Source organism: Colobus angolensis, unplaced genomic scaffold (assembly GCF_000951035.1).
Source record: "Colobus angolensis palliatus isolate OR3802 unplaced genomic scaffold, Cang.pa_1.0 Scaffold118, whole genome shotgun sequence".
NCBI classification, from domain to species: domain Eukaryota; kingdom Metazoa; phylum Chordata; class Mammalia; order Primates; family Cercopithecidae; genus Colobus; species Colobus angolensis.
Genome location: NW_012112919.1, coordinates 6,968,405 through 6,990,219, shown reverse-complemented (window position 1 = coordinate 6,990,219; position 21,815 = coordinate 6,968,405). Strand labels below are relative to the sequence as shown.

At 44.6% G+C, this 21,815-nt stretch overlaps 1 protein-coding gene across 1 annotated transcript in view; it reads right to left on the bottom strand.

The window, feature by feature from the left end:
• Positions 1–21,815, bottom strand: part of USP39 (ubiquitin specific peptidase 39) — a 34,801-nt gene that overhangs the window by 9,756 nt on the left and 3,230 nt on the right. The window contains exons 2-9 of the mRNA XM_011925721.1: positions 21,466–21,590; positions 18,968–19,062; positions 16,735–16,871; positions 14,833–14,985; positions 9,932–10,157; positions 4,959–5,036; positions 3,642–3,709; positions 1,394–1,585 (exon numbers count right to left, since the gene is read on the bottom strand). Of these exons, the coding sequence (XP_011781111.1) occupies positions 1,394–1,585; positions 3,642–3,709; positions 4,959–5,036; positions 9,932–10,157; positions 14,833–14,985; positions 16,735–16,871; positions 18,968–19,062; positions 21,466–21,590 (1,074 nt within the window). The remainder of the gene's footprint in view (positions 1–1,393; positions 1,586–3,641; positions 3,710–4,958; positions 5,037–9,931; positions 10,158–14,832; positions 14,986–16,734; positions 16,872–18,967; positions 19,063–21,465; positions 21,591–21,815) is intronic.

Below are 21,815 nucleotides of genomic sequence, written 5' to 3'. Positions count from 1 at the left end.
AAAAAAAAAAAAAAAATATATATATATGTATGTAAAGAAAGCAACTAACCAGGCACAATGGTTCATGCCTATAATCCCAATATTTTGAGAGGCTGAGGCAGGCAGATCACTTGAGGCCAGGAGATCGAGACCAGCCTGGCCAACATGGTGAAACCTCATCTCTTCTAAAAATACAAACATTAGCTGGGCATGGTGGCATGTACCTGTAGTCCCAGCTATTCAGGAGGCTGAGGCAGAAGAATCGCTTGAACCCGGTAGGTGGAGGTTGCAGTGAGCTGAGATCACACCACTGCACTCCAGACTAGGCAACAGAGTGAAACTCCATCTCAAAAAAAAATAAAAAATAAAAAAGTATGTCTCCCCACTTTTTGGAGTTTCTCCTCTCCTAAATGACCTTCCTTTCTCTATACTACCCAGAGGCAGGCAGAAAGCTGAAAAAAGGATATATGAGAAGTACAAGAGGGGGCACTGTGGTTGGGCACTGGTTCACATCTGTAATCCCAACACTTTGGGAGGTCAAGGTGGGAAGATACCTTGAGGCCAGGAGTTAAAGACCAGCCTGGGCAACAGAGTGAGAGCTCTCTCTACAAAAAAACTTAGCTGGGCGTGGTGAAGCGTGTCTTTTTTATCTTCACAAAATAAAAAATTGGCCGGGCACGATGGCTCTCACCTGTAATCCCAGCACTTTGGGAGGCCGAGGTGGGTAGATCATCTGAGGTCGGGAGTTCGAGACCAACCTGACCAACATGGAGAAACCCCTATCTCTACCAAAAAGTCCCAGCTACTCAGGAGGCTGAGGTGAGAGGATCACCTGAGCCCAAGAGTTTGAAGTTGCAGTGAGCCATGATCATGCCACTGCACCCCAGCGTGGGTGACAGAGCAACACCCTGTCTCAGAAAATAATAAAAAGAACGGCACTGTAAGTTAAGAGTTGGGGGTGACCAGCTAGAAACACCAAGGAGTCTGGGAGGCTCAATAAAGTCAATATACTTTATAATAAATACATCACATACATGTCGTGATTCTTATGTATAAAATGAAAATGGACCAGGCGTGGTGGCTCACGCCTGTAATTCCAGCCCTTTGGGAGGCAAGGCAGGTGGATCACTTGAGGTCAAGAGTTCGAGACCAGCCTGGCCAACATGCTGAAATCTCATCTCTACTAAAAATACAAAAAATTAGCCAGGCATGGTGGTGGATGTCTGTAATCCCAGTTACTCAGGAGGCTGAGGCAGGAGAATCGCTTGTAACTGGAAGGTGGAGATTGCAGTGAGCTGAAATCATGCCACTGCACTCCAGCCTGGGCGACAAGAGCAAAACTCTGTCTTGAAAAAACAAGAAAATGAAAAAGTCGAGAGTGCAAAGTATAGGCAGGGCAGGTGTGTTAATGGGCTACCTTCTCAGTGATGCCATTGAATTTGGCCAGGATGTTGAAGAGTGGCACTTGGGGAATGATGAGCTGCTCCTTCTCGTCCTTGTAGAGGGGGGCAGTAGGAAGGTCAAGTGTCAGGTACATAAAAGTGGACTCCACCATCGTCTCCTGGTACTCGTCATTATGGAGCAACTGTTCTTTTTCTTCTGCTGGCTAGAAATGAATGAGAAGAAAAGAGAGGAAAGGAGTGTGAGTGGTATAGGAACAAACACAGAACCAGTGTTTTGCTACGCTGACATTTCCTTCATCTCAAAGAACAAAGAGAGGTGCCTGAGAGATTGGGCAGTTGGCATGCACCACCTGGTTAGATTAACTTAAGAATCAACAGGTTTCCTTCTTTAAAGAGATTTTGCTTATATACCAGACTATCTAAAAAGCTCTGGGCCGGGCGCGGTGGCTCAAGCCTGTAATCCCAGCACTTTGGGAGGCCGAGACGGGCGGATCACGAGGTCAGGAGATCGAGACCATCCTGGCTAACACGGTGAAACCCCGTCTCTACTAAAAAATACAAAAAACCTAGCCGGGCGAGGTGGCGGGCGCCTGTAGTCCCAGCTACTCGGGAGGCTGAGGCAGGAGAATGGCGTAAACCCGGGAGGTGGAGCTTGCAGTGAGCTGAGATCCGGCCACTGCACTCCAGCCCGTGCGACAGAGCAAGACTCCGTCTCAAAAAAAAAAAAAAAAACAAAAAAAAGCTCTGAGGCCAAGTGTGATGGCTCACACCTGTAATCTCAACACTTTGGGAGACAAAGGTGAGAGGATTGCTTGCGTCCAGGACTTCGAGACCAGCCTGGGCAACACGGGGAGACTCCATCTCTATAAAACATAAAAACTAGCCGGGCACGACGGCTCTCATCTGTAATCCCAGCTCTTTGGGAGGCGGAAGGAGGTAGATCACCTGAGGTCGGGAGTTCAAGACCAAACTGACCAACATGGAGAAACCCCATCTCTACTAAAAATACAAAATCAGCTGGGCGTGGTGGTGCATGCCTGCAATCCCAGCTACTTGGGAGGCTGAGGCAGGAGAACAACTTGAACTTGGGAGGCAGAGGTTGCAGTGAGCCAAGATCGTGCCATTGCACTCCAGCCTGGGCAACAAGAGTGAAACTCCGTCTCAATAAAATAAATAAATAAATAAAACTAAAATAAAAATAAAAAATTAGCCCAGTGTGGTGCTGTGCATCTATAGTTCCAGTTTCTGGGGAGGCTGAGGTGGGAGGATCACTTGAGCAGGGGAGGTTGAGGCTATAGTGAACCATAATCACGCCACTACACTCAGCCTGAGTGATAGAGTGAGATCTTGTCTCAAAAAGAAAAAAAAAAAATCCATTAAAAAGAGAAAGAAAGTGGGCCAGGCACAGTGGCTCTCACCTGTAATCCCAGCACTTTGGGAGGCCAAGGCGGGTAGATCACCTAAGGTCAGGAGTTTGAGACCAGCCTGACCAACATGGTAAAACCTCGTCTCTACTAAAAATAGAAAAATTAGCCAGGTTTGGTAGCACATGCCTGTAATCCCAGCTACTTGGGAGGCTGAGGCAGGAGAATTGCTTGAACCCAGGAGGTGGAGGTTGCAGTGAGCCGAGATCATGACATTGCACTACAGACTGGGCAACAAGAGCAAAACTCCATCTCAAAAAAGAAAAGCTCTAAGACCATCTAAGAAGCTTAGCTGAGGGCCAGGCACAGTGGCTCATGCCTGTAATCCCAACAGTTTGGGAGGCCAAGGCAGGCAGATCACCTGAGGTCAGGAGTTCCAGACCAGCGTGGACCAACATGGTGAAGCCCCGTCACTACTAAAAATACAAAATTAGCTAGGTATGGTGGCAAGCGCCTGTAATCGCAGCTACTCAGGAGGCTAAGGCAGGACAATCATTTGAACCCAGAAAGTAGAAGTTGCAGTGAGTGGAGATGGCGCCACTGCACCCCAGCCTTGGCGAAAGAGGAAGACTGTCTCAGAAAAACAAAAAGAAAGCTTAGCTGAGCTTTCTGAAAAAACACAGCAGCACCACTTAGTTGGCCAGAACACTTAAACCAGCAAAGTACATCCAACCACTAACTCTCAAACTGAAAAGTGAGCTGCCACTAGGCAGGTGCTTTGCTGAACCTCTTCATGGGGCAAGCAGGCTTGTCAGTTCTCTAAGCATCTCTTCATCTCCCCTATATCCCCTCAAGCAATATAAATCAGTCCAAGACCCAGGCTCAGCTAACTCACCAGATCAGGATGGGGAAGCTTTTTAGTGAAGATCCTCATGGACCCCTGGAAAACATCAGTCACAATAGCTGCACAAACAGGAAGCAAGAGACAAATTCCATGAGGATGGAAAACATGTCTAAAGTATATTTCCAGCTTCTAAATTTCTGAAATAAACCAGCATATTCCAGCAAAAGACCCAGAGCTCTCACTAAACACAGAAGTTTCCTTTTGTACCATATACCACCAGGGTACCTTTATAATTATTTGTGTAAATAATTACTTTATTTCTCTTCCTTAAGACAACTTTTGATCCTCCAACACAGGGCCTGGTCCATAAAAGAAAAGGTAAATGTATTCAAAATGAAGGAATGATTTACAGAGCCCGGCAATACATCAATTACAAAAAAAAATTCACAAGCGAAACAAGGAAAACCAAGGAACTTCCCATAACCATAAGCTACTTTCAAAGGGAGACAATGTCCAAACTGTAATGAAGACAACAGGACAATGACAGACAAAGAGATGGGCCAGAACAGGATCAAAGCAACAAGAGAGAAAGCACAACCAAGTTTAGAATCCTGCCAAAACGTAAGTTTGAGAGCTCAGAGGGTTAACCCAGGCTGAAGACACCTGGTAGAGAGGGCAGGGCCACCCAGTGGGAAGAGCAACAGGCCACAATCCCACATCAAGACATCATCACGCCTATAATCCCAGCACTTTGGGCAGACCACCTGAGGTCAGGAGTTTGAGACCAGCCTGGCCAACAAGGTGAAATCCCATCTCTACTAAAAATACAAAAATTAGCTGAGCATGGTGGTAGGTGCCTGTAATCCCAGCTACTCTTGGGAGGCTGAGGGAGGAGAACTGCTTGAACCTAGGAGATGGAGGCTATCATGAACTGAGACCGTGCCACTGCACTCCAGCCTAAGTGACAGAGCAAGACTCCGTCTCAAAAATTATATAAAATAAAATATCATTGTGACTATAACCATATTCTAGCAAAAACTATGCAGAGGGGCCTATTCAGAAAGAACATTTAGTTTATGTATAAAATAGATACCACCCTACCCCAGATAAAGAGTTAACAAAAGAATGGGAAGTTGCCTCAGCCTCCCAAGTCACTGGGACTACAGCCACCACACCTGGCTAACTTTTGTATTTTTGGTAGAGATGGGGTTTCACCATGTTGGCCAGGCCGGTCTCAAACTCCTGACCTCAGGTAATCCACCCACCTCGGCCTCTCAAAGAGGATTATAAGCATGAGCCATCGTGCCCAGATGCAAAGTTTTTTAAAAGGGAACAAAAGAGCTCCTTTTTTATCAGTAAACGACTTACTCTTCTTTTTCTTCTTTGTACCCCCCAGAGCTGAGTGCAGAGCATTCAGAAACCAAGACAGAAAGTCGACTCCATCCCCTGGAAAAAAAGGAAGGATGGAAAACGTTGAAGCTAAGTGGCATTAGAGTTAACTTAAACCATGTACTGGTTGGCATTCCTGATTCTCCCCCTTCCTCTCTGGCCATGCCATCCCATCCCAACTCCTGTGCATCCTCCTCTATCTGATCATTAAATGCTGGCACTCCTCAAGGTCAAGCTCTAACTCTTCTGATCTTGACTCTCTCCATAGGCTATGTGATTCATACCAGGACTGTATCGCATCACTCAGGGATGACCAAAACAAATGAATATGACCTTTTAACATCCACTTCTCTCCACAGTGAGCTCACACTTCCTTCTTCCCTTCTGTAGCTCACAAAGATTCCTATCTTATAGGAAAGTGACTAGCATGCAGACTGAAAAGGCATACAGAACAAGGGGTTCTGGAAACAAGCAGATTGACAATATTCCATGAAAATGCTGTCTAGGGAGCCTGCCACTCAGACATTTCTGGGATAATGGCTACTTTTTTTTTTTTTTTTTTTGAGACAGAATCTCGCGCTGTTGCCCAGGTTGGAGTGCAGTGACATGATCTCAGCTCACTACAACCTCCCCTCCCGGGTTCAAGCAATTCTCCCACCTCAGCCTCCCAAGTAGCTAGGATTACAGGTGCCTGCCACCAGGCCCAGCTAATTTTTGTATTTTTAGTAGAGATGGGGCTTCACCATGTTGTCCAGGCTGGTCTCAAACTCTTGACCTCAAGGGATCCTCCCACCTCAGCCTAATGTCTACTTTCTCATCAACTAAGATTTGCTTCTGTTTAGTTCCTCTCTGCTCACCCAATTAAAATCTCAAAGACTATAGTATATCTTTCTCAATTTCATTTCTCTAAACCCAGAGACCCCTGACAACTCCATAGAATGATTTTCTTTTTATTCCATACATAGAATGCTTTTACAGGACAACTACCACAGCAAGAAACACTTCACACATCTAAACGCTAGGCAAGTAATAACCTACTAGGTCTCAGAGATGGAGGAAATTATGTTTATGTGACATCGTAACTGTCATAGCCAACACTGGCTGTGATAGAAGAAACTAGACACATTTATTCTCAACTGATTTTTCAGCAACTCTACAACCCAATTATGCCGTAACTTTCCAAACTGCCAAAAGCTGACAGGCCCCACTATCCACCTTCAGGCCAGAAGTCACCTGTGGAACACAGTGAATGCTGACATTGATCCATCCATTCATGGTCCACAAAAACATCATTCTCAGCAAAAATTTTTTCCTTTGTTGTAGCCTTAATATAAAACCCTGGGAGCTCAGAGAGTTGGTCCAGGAACAGAAATATCCCTATAAACACAAGACAACCTAGCCACCTAGTTCCTGGGAATTAGATGGTCCTACAAAGCACACAAACAGGCTGTCACCTGTGTAGAAGGGTGAGGCACCCAGATTTTTTTTTCCCAACACAGGGTCTCGCTCTGTCGCCCAGGCTGGAGTGCAGTGACACAACCTCAGCTCACTGCAAGCTCTGCCTCCCAGGGCCGAGGAATCCTTCCACCTCAGTTTCCCAAGTAGCTGGGACTACAGGCGTGTGCCATCATGCCCGGCTAACTTTTCGATTTGTTGTCAAGAGGGAGTCTCCCTATGTTGCTCAGGCTGGTCTTGAATTCTTGGGCTCAAGCAATCCTCCCACTTCGGCCTCCCAAAGTGCTGGGATTACAGGCATGAGCCAGGGTGCCTGGCCCCAGATTAAGATTTTATTGGCCATGTTATAAACTACTAAACACCAACAATTGCCAAGCCCAAATAGCTTAGTTGAGCTTAGTTGAAATTCTGCTCAGTTGAGACTAAATCATGGGGCTTCTGATCAATATATATTATCCAACCCGAAGTGTATCTTATTTCCTACTAAACCTGAACCAAGTGCTCCATGGGCCCCATTCCTTATCACCTTGATTCCTCCTATTTCTCCTTAACTAAGGAGAAATAGGCTTTTAAGAGACTCTTAAAAGCCACTACTCGACGTCCCCTCTAAGTCAATCCTCAGCCAGAATAATGTTTTTTTTTTTTAATTTTACAGATAGAGGTCTCACTCTGTTGCCCAGACTGGAGTACAGTGGAGCTAACATGGCTCACTGCAGCCTCTACCTCCTAGGCTCGTGTGATCCTCCAACCTCAGCCTCTCAAGTAGCTAGAACTACGGGTACACACCACCATGCCTGAGTAATTTTTAAAAACTTGTTGTAGATACAGGGTCTCACTATGTATCTATGCAGGATGGTCTCGAACTCCTGGGCTCAAGCGATCCACCCACCTCAACCTCCCAAAGTGCTGGGATTACAGGTGTGAATGACCATGCCCAGCTAGAAATGTTTGTAAAACAAATTAAGTCTGATGTCACATTTTTGTTAAAAGCCTTCAATGAGGTCGGGCATAATGGTTCATGGCTGTAATCCTAGCACTTTGGGAGGCCGAGGCAGGCGGATCACCTGAGGTGAGGAGTTCAACACCAGCCTGACCAACATAGTGAAACCCCGTCTCTACTAAAAATACCAAAATATTAGCCAGGTATGGTGGCAGGTGCCTGTATTCCCAGCTACTCGAGAGGCTGAGGCAGGAGAATTGATTGAACCTGGGAGACAGAAGCTGCAGTGAGCCGAGATCACACTACTGCACTCCAGGCTGGGCAACAGAGTGAGACTCCCTCTCCGAAAAAAGAAAAAAAAAAAAGCCTTCAATGACTCCAACTATTGTCAGGATATAATCCAAGCTCTTTATGGTGGCTTACAAACCAGGCCATCTGGTCCCTCCCTCAGGAGCTACACCTTGGCTCTCCCTTGACCCCTGGAGTCCAAGGGTCCAGCTACTTGCAGTCTGTCTATGCCAGGCACTTTTCTCTTCTGCCCACCATGTCCTCTCTACCTGGAATGTTCACTCCCCATCCTAGTCTGCCTCCACATCTACCTAAAACTCAGGGTCCCTTCCTCCACTCTGACCTCTTATCTACCTCCCACATGTTCAGTTGAGGGGGTCCTTACTCCATGCTCCCCTCCCATAGCACAGCACTTAACACCTGTAATTACCTTTTCTGAAAAAAGATAGTTGAGCCAGGCGCAGTGGCTCACGCCTGTAATCCCAGCACTTTGGGAGGCTGAGGAGGGCGGATCACGAGGTCAGGAGATCGAGACCAGCCTGGTTAACACCGTGAAACCCTGTCTCTACTAAAAATACAAAAAAAATTAGCCGGGCATGGTGGCACATGCCTGTAGTCCCAGCTACTCAGGAGGCTAAGGCAGGAGAATCACTTGATTCCGGGAGACAGAGGTTGCAGTGAGCCAAGATCGCGCCATTGCACTCCAGCTTAGGCAACAGAGCGAGACTCCGTCTCAAAAAAAAAAAAGACAGTTGAAATTTGCTTACTTATTTTTAAAGACAAGGTCTTCCTCCATTACCCAGCTGGAGTGCAGTGGTGTGATCATAGCTCACTGTAGCCTTGAACTCCTGGGCTCAAGCAACCTGCCTCAGCCTCCCAAGTAGCTCAGAACACAGGCTTGTGCCAGCACACTCAACCTTTCTACATAACTTTATTTCCCCACTAGACTGTAAGTTCTTCAAAGAGAAAAATCTTGTTTCTTATCCCTGCTGCTCTAAAACCTAGCACCATGAGTGAAAGCTGAATAAACTAATATGGATGCTAGACGATATGATATCAGATTTAGGTAAAAAGTTACACTGTCCGCTTTATTCATAAGGCAATAACACATTGGGTCTGGAGAGATAAAAACAGTCAAAATAGTTCATCAGAGGCTGGGTGCAGTGGCTCACACCCATAATCCCAGCACTTTGGGAGGCCAAAGCGGGTGAATCACTTGAGGTCAGGAGTTCAAGACCAGCCTGGCCAACATGGTGAAACCCCCTCTCTACTAAAAATACAAAAATTAGCTGGGCACGTTCACGGGCATCTGTAATCCCAAATACTTGAGAGGCTGAGGCAGAAGAATCCCTTGAACCCGGGAGGCAGATGTTGCAGTGAGCACAGATCACACCACTGCACTCCAGCCTAGGCAATGGAGCAAGAGTCGGTCTCAAAAAAAAAAAAAAAAAAAAAACCATCAGAATACCCTAATGTGGGACATGAAAAAATGAGGATAGGTGACAGGTGTTTAATAAAAGCTAGTGTCTTTCCCAGTCTCCTGGTATTCTCCTAAGCCATACAGTTTAATTTACCAAATAAGACCGACTTTCTATTCAGCTGGAATCTCCTGGGACTCTTTGCAGGGCAGACTGGTCAGAGAAGAATGAGGAACCCAACCACACAATCCACTGGACACTCCTGGCTACTCTCAAGATTCACTGCAGCTGGGCACAGTGGCTCACGCCTGTAATCACAGCTACCTGAAGTTGAGGCAAGAGGATCCCTTCAGTCCAGAAGTTCAAGGCTGCAGTGAGCTACAAATCCCACCACCGTACTCCAGCCTGGTCAAAAGAGCAAGACTCTGTCTCTTAAAAAAACAAAACAAGGCCGGGCGCGGTGGCTCAAGCCTGTAATCCCAGCACTTTGGGAGGCCGAGACGGGCGGATCACGAGGTCAGGAGATCGAGACCATCCTGGCTAACACGGTGAAACCCCGTCTCTACTAAAAAAAAAAATACAAAAAACTAGCCGGGCGAGGTGGCGGGCGCCTGTAGTCCCAGCTACTCGGGAGGCTGAGGTGGGAGAATCGCTTGAACCCTGGAGGCGGAGGTTGTAGTAAGCTGAGACCATGCCATTGTACTCCAGTCTGGGTGACAGAGTGAGACTCCATCTCAAAAAATAAAATAAAATAAAATTAATTAATTTTAAAAAAATTCACTGCCAAGTAAAAATAAATTTGTTCATCAAACTAGTTTTGTTGTCCTGAAACATGAATGACTTGTTCTTACCTTGTTTGGTGATCTGAAAAGTCTTCTTACTGCAAAGTACAACTGCCTGAAGCATCTCATGGGGAGACACATGTGCTTTGAAATTTCGAGGGTTCCAGAGCTTTCTCATCAGCTCTCCAAAACGCTGGACCAACAAGAACATGATATCCCCTGGAGGACGCTTAATGTTCTTATAATTGTCTTCTTCCAGAAAGTAGTTCCGGAGAGGAGGAACATTAGATAGAGCCTGAAAATCAAACACTCCGATTAACCCAAAGCCCCTTTGTAGGACCCCTTGAGCCAAGCTCTTCCAACTAAAGTTCTAACAGAATCTTGGGATGTGCCTGTGATGGCCTTAAAGAGCCAAAGTAAATCGACTCTTGGAGAATCCTACCCAGGCTCACATTACAGAAATATCAATGTTGAGTTTCATATGACCTACACTTCTACAGACACTTTGCTGATGTGGATACCACAAAGAAGGTTAAAACAAAACAAAGAAAACCCCACAGGTATTCAAATCTCTATCAACTTATTCAACAATTTCCTTTTGTTACTCTAATTATGCTGTGACAATACTTAAATTCCTAAGATAGAAAGGTAAAATCCAAATACCCTTTCCTTCATCATCCATTTTGGTTGAAGCAAAAGTAACTACCTAGGAAACACAGTTCTCCCATCTCTCAACTCCACACTAAAATAATATGAAAATTATCTTAAAATTTGATGTTTTCCCATAATAAAACCATATAATAGTACATAAAAGTAAATATAGGGAGCTGTGAAGACACAAAGGAGTAAGAATGATACAATGATCTTTGGGGACTTGAGGGAAAGAGTGTGAGGAGGGGTGAGGGATAAAAGACTACACATCGGGTACAGTATACACTGCTCGGGCAATGAGTGACCAAAATCTCAGAAATCACCACTAAATAACTTATTCATGTAACCAAAAACCACCTGTTCCACAAAAACCTACTGAAATTTTTTTTTATTTTTGGAGACAGAGTCTTGTTGCCATCCCCCAGGCTGGAGTGCAGCGGCATGATTTCGGCTCACTGCAACCTCTGCCTCCAGGCTTCAAGCAATTCTCATGCCTGAGCCACCGTGCACAGGCAAAATTTTTTTAAAAAAGTAAATATACTGTTACGATGGAAAATGGTTGGCCAGGCGAGGTGGCTCATGCCTGTGATCCCAGCACTTTGGGAGGCCGAGGCGGGAGGATCACCTGAGATCAGGAGTTCAAGACCAGCCTGGCCAACATGGTGAAACCCCCTCTCTACCAAAAATACAAAAATTAGCCAGGCGTGGTGGCAGGTGCCTGTAATCCCTGCTACTCAGGAGGCTGAGGCAGGAGAATCACTTGAATCCAGGAGGCGGAAGTTGCAGTGAGCCAAAACGGCACCACCGCACTCCAGCCTGGACGAGAGCAAAACTCCATCTCAAAAAAAAAAAAAGAGAGAAAAAGAGAAAACGGTCAAAAGATTTAGGACAATAAAAGCAAATTGGATCTCATTAAGCAGAAAGATAAAAATTAGCTGTATTGGTTTCAGGAAGAAACACAGGCTCATTAGCCTGAGCTACAAAACTGGGAGGAAGGGTCCAGGTGCAGTGGCTCATGTCCACGATCCTAGCACTTTGGGAGGCCAAGGCAGGTGGATCATTTGAGGTCAGGAGTTTGAGACCTGCCAGGCCAACACGGTGAAACCCCATCTCTACTAAAAATACAAAATTAGCTGGGCATGGTGGTGAATGCCTGTAATTCCAGCCTCTGAGGCAGGAGAATCACCCGGAGGGGCAGAGGTTGCAGTAAGCCGAGATCGCTCCATTGAACTCCAGCCAGGGCAAAAAGAGCGAAATTCCATCTCAAAAAAAAAACAAAACAAAACTGGGAAGAGGAGGACCAAGCAGACCCTAAATAAAAATTTAGGCCTTTTTTATTAGGCCTAAATATTTAGGCCTGGTTAGGGAGGCCTAACCAGCACTGTGCTTACCATGAATATATTTCTTTCTTAAACAAGGTCATCTATTCAGGGATTCAGCTAGAAGGGTTTCTGCTAAACGTAATAAACCCAGGCATCTCTAAGGAAGACAACTCAGAACACAGAAAGCACTTTAACCATAGAGGGGATTAGGAAAGCCCTGACAAGCTGATCCCAGCTAAAGAAACAAGGACTTCCAACTTGTAGAATAATTACTACAAAGATTTACTCTCAAAACAAGAGGATGGATAAAGTTTATTCTAATTCTCAGTTGTCTATCTTATGGAGAAATGTTGCACTCTGTGCACTCTGGCTTCAGCAACAATACAAATAATATTGGGCATCCTCAGAGAAGAATAATCCACCCTCCAGATGGATGACCTGGTCCAGTCAACCTTATTTTAGCAGAAACAACATCACACAGGGTTTGTTCATCCATTTATTTTTATAAAGAGACGTTCCTACACGAACTAAAATTCATCAGAAAGCCAAGACTAACAGCTCTGACCAAATCCAAATTCTATCTGTCCATTCTATAATAGTTTTCACTCAGCGGGGCACGGTGGCTTACACCTGTAATCCCAGTACTTTGGGAGGCCGAGGGGTGCGGATCACGAGGTCAGGAGATCGAGACCATCCTGGCTAACATGATGAAACCCCATCTCTACTAAAAATACAAAAAAATAGCCGGGCGTGGTGGCACGTACCTGTAGTCCCAGCTACTTGGGAGGCTGAGGCAGGAGAATCGCCTGAACCTAGGAGGCAGAGGTTGCAGTGAGCTGAGATTGCGCCACTGCATTCCAGCCTGGGAGACAGAGCAAGAATCTATCTCAAAAAAAATTAGTTTTCACGCAGCCATGAGAGGATTTAAAGGGAACAATCTGATGAAAAGTCTCTCTCTACCTAAGAATTTGACCTTTCCACAGACTAGGCATGACACCAAGAGCAGACACCGAATGTAAAAAATATGCCTTTACAGTTTTTTGTCCAATTCTTCATGACAAAAATATCACTTAAAAAAATGTAAAGGCCAAATAAGTACTAGCAGAAAACATCTGCAACATATCCAACAGAAAAGGGCATAATTTCATCATATATTTCTTAAAGCTCAGTCAGATGAACCAATAGGAAAGTAGTCTGTAAGGTGCAATAACTCAAGAAAAAAATATAAATAATCAACTTTAAAGTGAAGCAAGGTTGGGTGCAGTGGCTCACACCAGTAATGCCTGTACTTCTCAAAGTCCTCAAAATTCTCCAACAGCCTCGAATTCCTGGGCTGACGGGATCCTCCCACCTCAGCCTCCCAAACAGCTAGGACCACAGACATGCATGCACCACCGTGCCCAGCTAATTTTTTTTTTTAAACAGAGACAGGGTCTTGCTATGTTGCCAGGCTGGTTTCAAACTACTGGCCTCAAGGGACCCTGCCACTTTGGCCTCCCCAAGAGCTGGGATTAGAGGCATGAGCCACTGTGCCCAGCCCCTCACAATTCATACATTTTTTCCCCAGTAAGCCTGAGTTTACAATTACAATTTTTTAATCATGTTCTCGGTGAAGTAGAATTATTGTTTTCTTATTATACTTACCAACATTTAAAAATTGGCCAGGCGTGGTGGCTCACACCTGTAATCCCAGCACTTTGGGAGGCTGAGGCAGGTGGATCACAAGGTCAAGAGTTCAAGACCAGCCTGGCCAAGATGGTGAAACCCTGTCTCTACTAGAACTACAAAAATCAGCCAGGCACAATGGCAGGCGCCTATAATCCCAGCTACTCGGGAGGCTGAAGCAGAAGAATCGCCTAGACCCGGGCGGCAGAGGTTGCAGCGAGCTGAGATCCCATTACTACACTCCAGCCTGGACAACAGACTGAGACTCCGTCTCAAAAAAAAAAAGAAAAGAAAAGAAAATAGGACAACTTTGGTTTTCTGTCTTTTCCATTTCAGGGTTATGAGCATATGGGCAAGAGAAAGTCATTGATCAGCCAGCATGACAAACATCTACACCATTTAAAAAAAAAAAAATACACCCGGCATATTTCTTACTTGACACTGCAAGGCAACACAGACTTGGTCCCGCATTCCCTGGAAGTTACAGAGGCCATGAGCCAGAGGCTAGAAAAAGCCTCACCATTTGACAGCAGCCCAGTGAGCAAAGGAATGCTCTGCCTGTTGCAGAACAACTACTCAAGTAGAGTCCTTAGCAAGACTTGGTGTCTGAGGATCATCTGACTATACTCTATAAGAAGGCAGTAATTTCTTTTTTGAGATGAAGGAGTTTCGCTCTTGTTGCCCAGGTTGGAGTGCAATGGCATGATATCAGCCCACTGCAACCTCCACCTCCCGGGTTCAAGCAATTCTCCTGCCTCAGCCTCCTGAGTAGTTGGGATTACAGGCATGCACCACTACACCCGGCTAATTTTGTATTTTTAGTAGAGATGGGGTTTCTCCATGTTGGCCAAGCTGGTCTCGAACTCCTGACCTCAGGTGATCCTCCCACCTTGGCCTCCCAAAGTGCTGCGATTACAGGTATGAGCCACCACGCCCGGCCAAAGGCAGTAATTCCTTGGCCAGTACACATACTATTTCCTGTCCCTCTCTTTTTTGTTTTTTCTTGAAACACAGTCTCACTCTGTTCCCCAGGCTGGAGTGCACTGGCACGATCTTGGGTCACTATAACCTCTGCCTGCCGGATTCAAGTTGATTCTCCCACCTCAGCCTGCCAAATAGGTGGGATTACAGGCTTGCACCACCATACATGGCTAATTTTTATATTTTTAGTAGAGACAGGGTTCCGCCATGTTGGCCAGGCTGGCTGGAACTCCTGACCTCAGGCAATCTGCCCGCCTTGGCCTCCCAAAGTTCTGGGATTACAGGGGTGAGCCACTGTGCCCAGCCTTCTGGGTGTCCCTCTCTTCCTCAGTGTTCTCGTCTTGATCTTACCTGAAGAACAGCGTTGGCATAGTCATTGGCCTTTATGTTATTCAGTCCCACGATACCCGGCAGGTAAGTGGTACCATCATATGCCCGGGACAATTTGGCTTGCTTGTCCAAGTTTGCAATTTGCTGCTTTGTGAAAGTGGGCTTCAACACATACTGCAAAGCAAAAGAAAATGCTAAGTTGTTTAAGAGCTGAGTTCACAAGAAATGTCTACAAACAACAGCAATTTCTACAAAAACAAAGAACACTTTGGCCATGAACATCCCACCACACACAGAAAAAGTCCCAATCAGTAGGTATAAAGATTGAAGTAACACAGAGCAGATCCTCTCCCATGGCTGATCTACAAGGGAATCTCTTGTGTCTAACCCAAAAGCACTGAATCCCAGGTCTTTTCATAGATCTCAGGTCTGGTCAACTCATGAAAACTGGCTGCCAGAAACTATTAAGTTCCTAAAGGCAGTCTAAGTCTCAGATGGAACCTCCTGGGAGCAGCACATGTACCTAGCTTTGGAGCAGGAGAGTTTCCTCCACTCTGGGTGAGACTGAGGATCTCCACGAGTCCCCGGTACTGGAAGAGCAGGATCAGACTCTTCTCAGGGAGAGTTACCAGAGTCATTATGTCACAGACTGGACAGAGGTCATCGCAAATTCACTTTGAAACACTGAATTGAGGCCAGTTTCTCCCTCTATAAATACTGTCCATATTTTTTTTTTTAGACGGAGTTTCACTCTTGTTGCCAAGGCTAGAGCGCCATGGCACGATCTCAGTTCACTGCAACCTCCCGCTCCCAGATTCAAGCAGTTCTCCCGCCTCAGCCTCCCCAGTAGCTGGGATTACAGGCATGTGTCACCATGCCAGGGTAATTTTGTATTTTTAGTAGAAATGGGGTCTCATCATGTTGGTCAGGCTGGTCTCAAACTCCAGACCTCAAATGACCCACTGCCTCCGCCTCCCAAAGTGCTCGGATTACAGGTGTGAGCCTCTGCACCCAGCCTGTCCATAACTATTTTAATCTCAATTATTAATAATAGGCTTATAAAATTTTTACAAGTAGAAAAAGCAGTATTTCAAAGATTAAATACCACCATTTCCTTAAAAATAAACAGAACATGACCAACCTGGGCAACACAGTGAGACTCCATCTCTACAAAAAATTTAAAAAATGTATCTGGCCATGATGGTAATGCCTACAGTCCTAGCTACTTGGGAGGCTGAGGTGGGAGGCTGAGGTAGGAGGATCACTTGAACCCATGAGGTCAAGGCTGCAGTGAGCTGTGATGGCGCCACCACACTCCAGCCTGGGCAACAGAGCGAGACTCCATCTAAAAAACAAAAACAAAACAGAGCACTTGGCACCATGAATATGCCCCACGTGCTGAAAAGGAAAATAATAATCAAAAACCCAACACTAATCAAAGCCCAAGAGGACTTTCCATGCTCAACACAGTGAGTGTCTCTTGGTACAGGTCACAAACTAGAGCCCAGAGATGAGACATCTGTGGCTGGATGCTCTGGTCCCATCATATGTTAAAAGCAGCCAGGAGCTGGTGTGCAGCTTGATAAATACTGTCCTACACCAGGACCAATTTATATCCCTGCTTCAAAGCGTGGAAGAATAATTTCACAAAAACACTTTAAACCCCATCAGAATACACCCATATTTCTTCAGTCCTAGCCCTCAATGTTACAAGTAGAAATGACAGTTAAGTTATAGACTACAGGCTGAAATTATGAATTCTGACCTTACTCAGTTTCCCCAGTTCTTCCCAAAAGGGAAAGCAGCCTCTCGATGCCCAAAAGGACTGAGATTCTTCCCTGTCCTCAGATGGGGCAGTCCCCTGGGAGCCCTGGGATGGCTCATTAAAGAATGGACCCCAAACCAACCCTCTTGGACACACACCGTGATATCCTCCAACGAGGAATCGATGATCTCATAGTTGTCTGGAAGGCAGTAAAACTTGAGGGTATGGAGGTTGAGGAAAACATGGTGGCTAAATTGGACACTGTGAATGTAGGCGTGAGACTTCAAACCTCGGCCTGTAGGGAAGGGTGAAAGGCTGTAATAGAAGGGCAGATACTAGAAGGCGCAGATCAGGTTTGCTTTTCCTTTCATTATTTTCTACCGGAACATGTTAACATCCGCGAAAAACAAATATTATGTCATTCATAAAATGAATCCTCCACATGAAGTTCTCTCATAAAAAAATTAGCAAGAAAGACTAGCACATTAGTTACTTCTTTCTCTAGATGGCATGAGACATTGATTGGGGAAACAAATTTCACTATTTTTTGCATATATTTGTAAAATACATATCATATATAAAATATATATAATCTCTCTATATATAACTATATATTCACATACATAGTTTCCTACATATATGAAACTAGAAATATCTATGCATATGTATGTGCATAAATACACATATACATAAATATATACATATCCTATGACAGTCCATCATCACTCAGTCCTGAATTTCCAAATGCCCATATTCAGGACGATGCTGTATCTATGTAACTTTTTTCATATTGCTACTCCTTTCTAGACTCTCTCTCCCCTAACCTTTCAAACTCCTATGTCCTGCCAATTCAAGTCCCACCTCCACTCCTCCACGAACTCAACATCAACACTCCAGCTAACATTGATTTTTGCACATTTTAACTCCTACTGCACTTATTTTTACTCAGTGCCACGGTCCAGCAGTAATCTTTATGGTCTAACAGAACTCGCTGGTTGTTTCACATGTCAACCTTGACTCCTTAGAAGCTCCTAATTAGAGAAAAGAATATAGTTTTTATCTCCTTTTTTGAGACAGGGTCTTGCTATGTTAGCCAGGTGGGTCTTGAACTCTTGGCTTTAAACAATTCTCCTCAGCCTTCCAAAATGCTAGGATTACACGTGTAAGCCACTGTGCCCAGTTGTTTTTACCTCATTTGAATCCTCCACTATACTATGTACATGGCATCTGCTTGGTGTGAATGAGTTGAAATGATAAATTTTCAGGAAAAAAAAGCACAAAAAAAGTCCTTTGAGCTAAAAGATACTTCAAAAAAAAAAAAAAATTGTAGCCTAGGTAACATAATAAGGCCTTGTCTCCACAAAAAAAATAAAATAAAATATTTAGCCAGATAGCGGGGTGCAATGGCTCACATCTATAATCCCAGCACTTTGGGAGGTACAGGTAGGCACACTGCTTGAGCTCAGGAGTTTCAAGACTAGCCTGGGCAACAGAGTACAATCCCATCTTTTAAAAAAAATGCGGCTGCGCGCTGTGGCTCACACCTGTAATCCCAGCACTTTGGGAGGCCAAAAAGTGTGGATCACTTAAGGTCAGGAGTCCAAGACCAGCCTGGCCAATATGGTGAAACCCTGTCTCTACCAAAAAATACTAAAATTAGCCAGGTGTGCATGCCTGTAATCCCAGCTACTCAGGAGGCTAAGGCAGAAGAATCGCTTGAACTTGGGAGTCAGAGGCTGCAGTGAGCCAAGATCACGTCACTGCACTGCAGCCTGGGTGACAGAGTGAGACTCCATCTCTTAAAAAAAAAAAATTAGGCTGGGGGCAGTGGCTCATGCCTGTAATCCCAGCACTTTGGGAGGCCAAGACGGGTGGATTACATGAGGCCAGGAGTTCAAGACCAGCCTGGCCAACATGGTGAAACCCTGTCTCTACTAAAAGTACAAAAATTAGCCAGGCGTGGTGGCGGGCGCCTGTAATCTCAGCCACTCCAGAGGCTGAGGCAGGAAAATTGCTTGAACCCAGGAGGCGGAGGTTGCAGTGAGCCAACCTGGGCAACAAAGTGGGACTCTGTCTCAAAATGATTTTTAAAAATTAAAACTTAAAAAAATACATATATTAAAGATTCGAGAACCCAGAGTCTTTGAGATTACAATCTTTCATATGACTAGCTCTTTCTCCCTTTCAGATATATCCAGGTTCTGATCAGTCAGAGAACCTCTTATTGGTTTTCTAAGAATATTTCAATTTCCTGGGAACAAATAGAAATTATTAGATATGATTCCTGAGAGCGAGACTCCGTCTCAAAAAAAAAAAAAAAAAAAGTCCCTCTGGAGCAGAACTGCAGCTAGCTTGAAAAACTTAGGTTTATAATTTCTAACATTCATTTACCTTGAAAGTACTTGCCACACACCAGACAGGCGTAAGCATTGATGTGTGAGAGGGAGATAGAACACAGTTTCTCAAAGTCAAAGTCCAGCACACTCCTAAGGAAACAAAACAGAAAAAAATAAATAGGATGGACACGTAGGAAGGCACTCAAATGAAGCAGTGTTGGCTCTATGACCCATGATACCACACAACATCCTTCAGAAAACAGTTCCCAACCATATATGCACCATGGGGGACACTGATGATTCCTCACCTCCACCCGCCATACTCCAAAGCACTGTTGAGGTGTCTCCACTAGACACACAATACCCAAGAGCCTCTCTCTCATTACTGTTTGTAACCAGTTCAGGACTTCCCATTGCAGTCACTTTCTCTAGAGGGAAAGCTACAAGTCAGACTAAGGTTAACAGTACCCCAACAGCATTCTGGAGGTGGAGAGGACATAAAAAGGGTGAAAAAATCCTTGCATAAAAGAAAAACATATCACTTAAGCCCAGGAGTTTGTGGCTACAGTGAGCTCTGATCCACCACTGCACTCCAGACTGGGATACAGAGTGGGATCCTCTCCTAAAAACAAATAATAATAATTCATTTTTTAAAAATGTATTTTTATCCATAGAAAGAAATGAAAAGCCTGAAGAATTTTAAAATACCTACAAATAGACCTATTTATTCAAGTGCAAAGTGAGTACTGGGCAGTAAGGAACAAAAACCTTACCTCCACTGAATCCACAAAGAGATTTATTCTCAAATAGTAACTATTAATTAACTGATAATGATCCCAAAGAGCTATGGTATCTAATTTATTAGAGGCCACTAGACAAAGTGGCTATTGACAATTAAACTTAAAATACAGCTATCCCTCAGTAGCCACAAGACACTGGTTCTAGGACACCTTCAGATACCAAAATTCAGAATGTTCAAGCCCCTTACAGTTGGCCCTTTGTATCTTCAGGTTCCATATTCTGATACTGAGGCTGACTGTAATTCAATTAAATAAAATTTAAAATTCAGTTCTTCAACTGTAGGAGCCACTGAAGCCACACGTAGCTCATACCTACCATAATGAACAGCCCTTATAACTTTTCTGGTTTTTTTTTTTTTTGAGATAGGGTCTCACTTTGTCATCCAGGCTGAAGTACAGTGGCACAATCTCAGCTCACTGCACCCTCAACCTCCTAGGTTCAAGCAATCCGCCTGCTTCAGCCCCCCAAGAAGCTGGGACTACAGGAGTGCACCACCACACCTGGCTAATTTTTTGTGTTTTTTGTAGAGATGAAGTTTTGCCACATTGCCCAGTATGCTCAAACTCCTGAACTCAAGCAATCTGCCTGCCTCAGCCTCCCAAAGTGCTGGGATTACAGGCACGAGCCAGAGAACCCAGTCATAACTTTTTTTTGTTAAGTTTTTTTAAAAGATGGGTCTTGTTGGCCGGGCACGGTGGCTCATGCCTGTAAACCCAGCACTTTGGGAGGCCAAGGTGGGTGGATCACCTGACATCAGGAGTTCAAGACCAGCCTGGCCAACATGAAGAAACCCCATTTCTTCTAAAAGAAAATACAAAAATTAGCTGGGTGTGGTGGCAGGCACCTGTAATCCCAGCTACTCAGGAAGCTGAGGCAGAAGAATCGCTTGAACCTGGAAGGCAAAGGTTGCAGTAAGCCAAGATCATGCCATTGCCCTCCAGCCTGGGGTACAAAAGTGAAACTCCGTCTCAAAAAAAAAAAAAAAAAAAAAGATGGGTCTCGTTATGTTGACCAGGCTGGTCTCAAATTTCTGGCCTCAAGTGATCCTCCTGCCTTGGCCTGCCAAAGGGCTGAGATTACAGGTGTGGGCCACCACACCCAGCTCTTACAAGAGTAATTATATTATTGTAGAACATTCCCCTACAATATAGGTTGAAAAACATTCTACAAGCCACCTGGGAATCAGAGAAAAGAATGCTATGATGAGGTAAACTACCTCAGCTTTCAAACAAATTTCTGTGTTTTTTTCTGCTGAATCCCAGGCACCCAAAAGAGTATCCAGTACATACTAGATACTCCATAAATATTTCAATGTGCTACTGTTATTTTAGGATACTATGCATCCTGTTATCCCAACATACAAATGCAAAGTAAGCTAAAAGCTCTTTAACAACATGTGTTCTAGCACTTACAATCAAAGAATAAAGAGTAACATAGCAAGAAGCACAACTCTCTAGACAGGTTTAAAGGAAGTAAAATTTGGGGGGAATGGGGAGGGAGAGCATTAGGAGATATACCTAATGTAAATGACCAGTTAATGGGTGCAGCACACCAACATGACATATGTATATATATGTAACAAACCTGCACACGGTGCACATGTACCCTAGAACTTAAAAGTATAATAAAAAAGCTTAAAAAAAAAAAAAAAGAAGTAAAATTTGGGAAAGTGTTATTCAATGTACAGTCAAAAAACTTTCTGCATAGATTCCATTGTTCTTGTGCTATCCTCAGCATCCCTGTCCTACTGACCTATTAATGGTGTCCAGGTATGGGCAGTGGCGGCTCCTCCGGTCCTCAGAATCCACTCGGCCATTCTTTGCTGAAAGAAAAATCATCACAGGCTTTGAAAATGGGAAACCTATACTCAGGGCCAACTAGCAGTACAAAAAGAAACAGAAATGGGAAAAACTAATCAAGATGAGTTCCTGTTGTTTGGGTGGCAACATCGAAAAACAAGTCCACTAGCTGGGCGTCGTAGCTCACACCTATAATCCCAGCCCTCTGGGAAGCTGAGATGGGCGGATCACTTGAGGTCAGGAGTTTGAGACCAGCCTGGCCAACATGGTGAAACCCCATCTCTACTAAAAATACAAAAATTA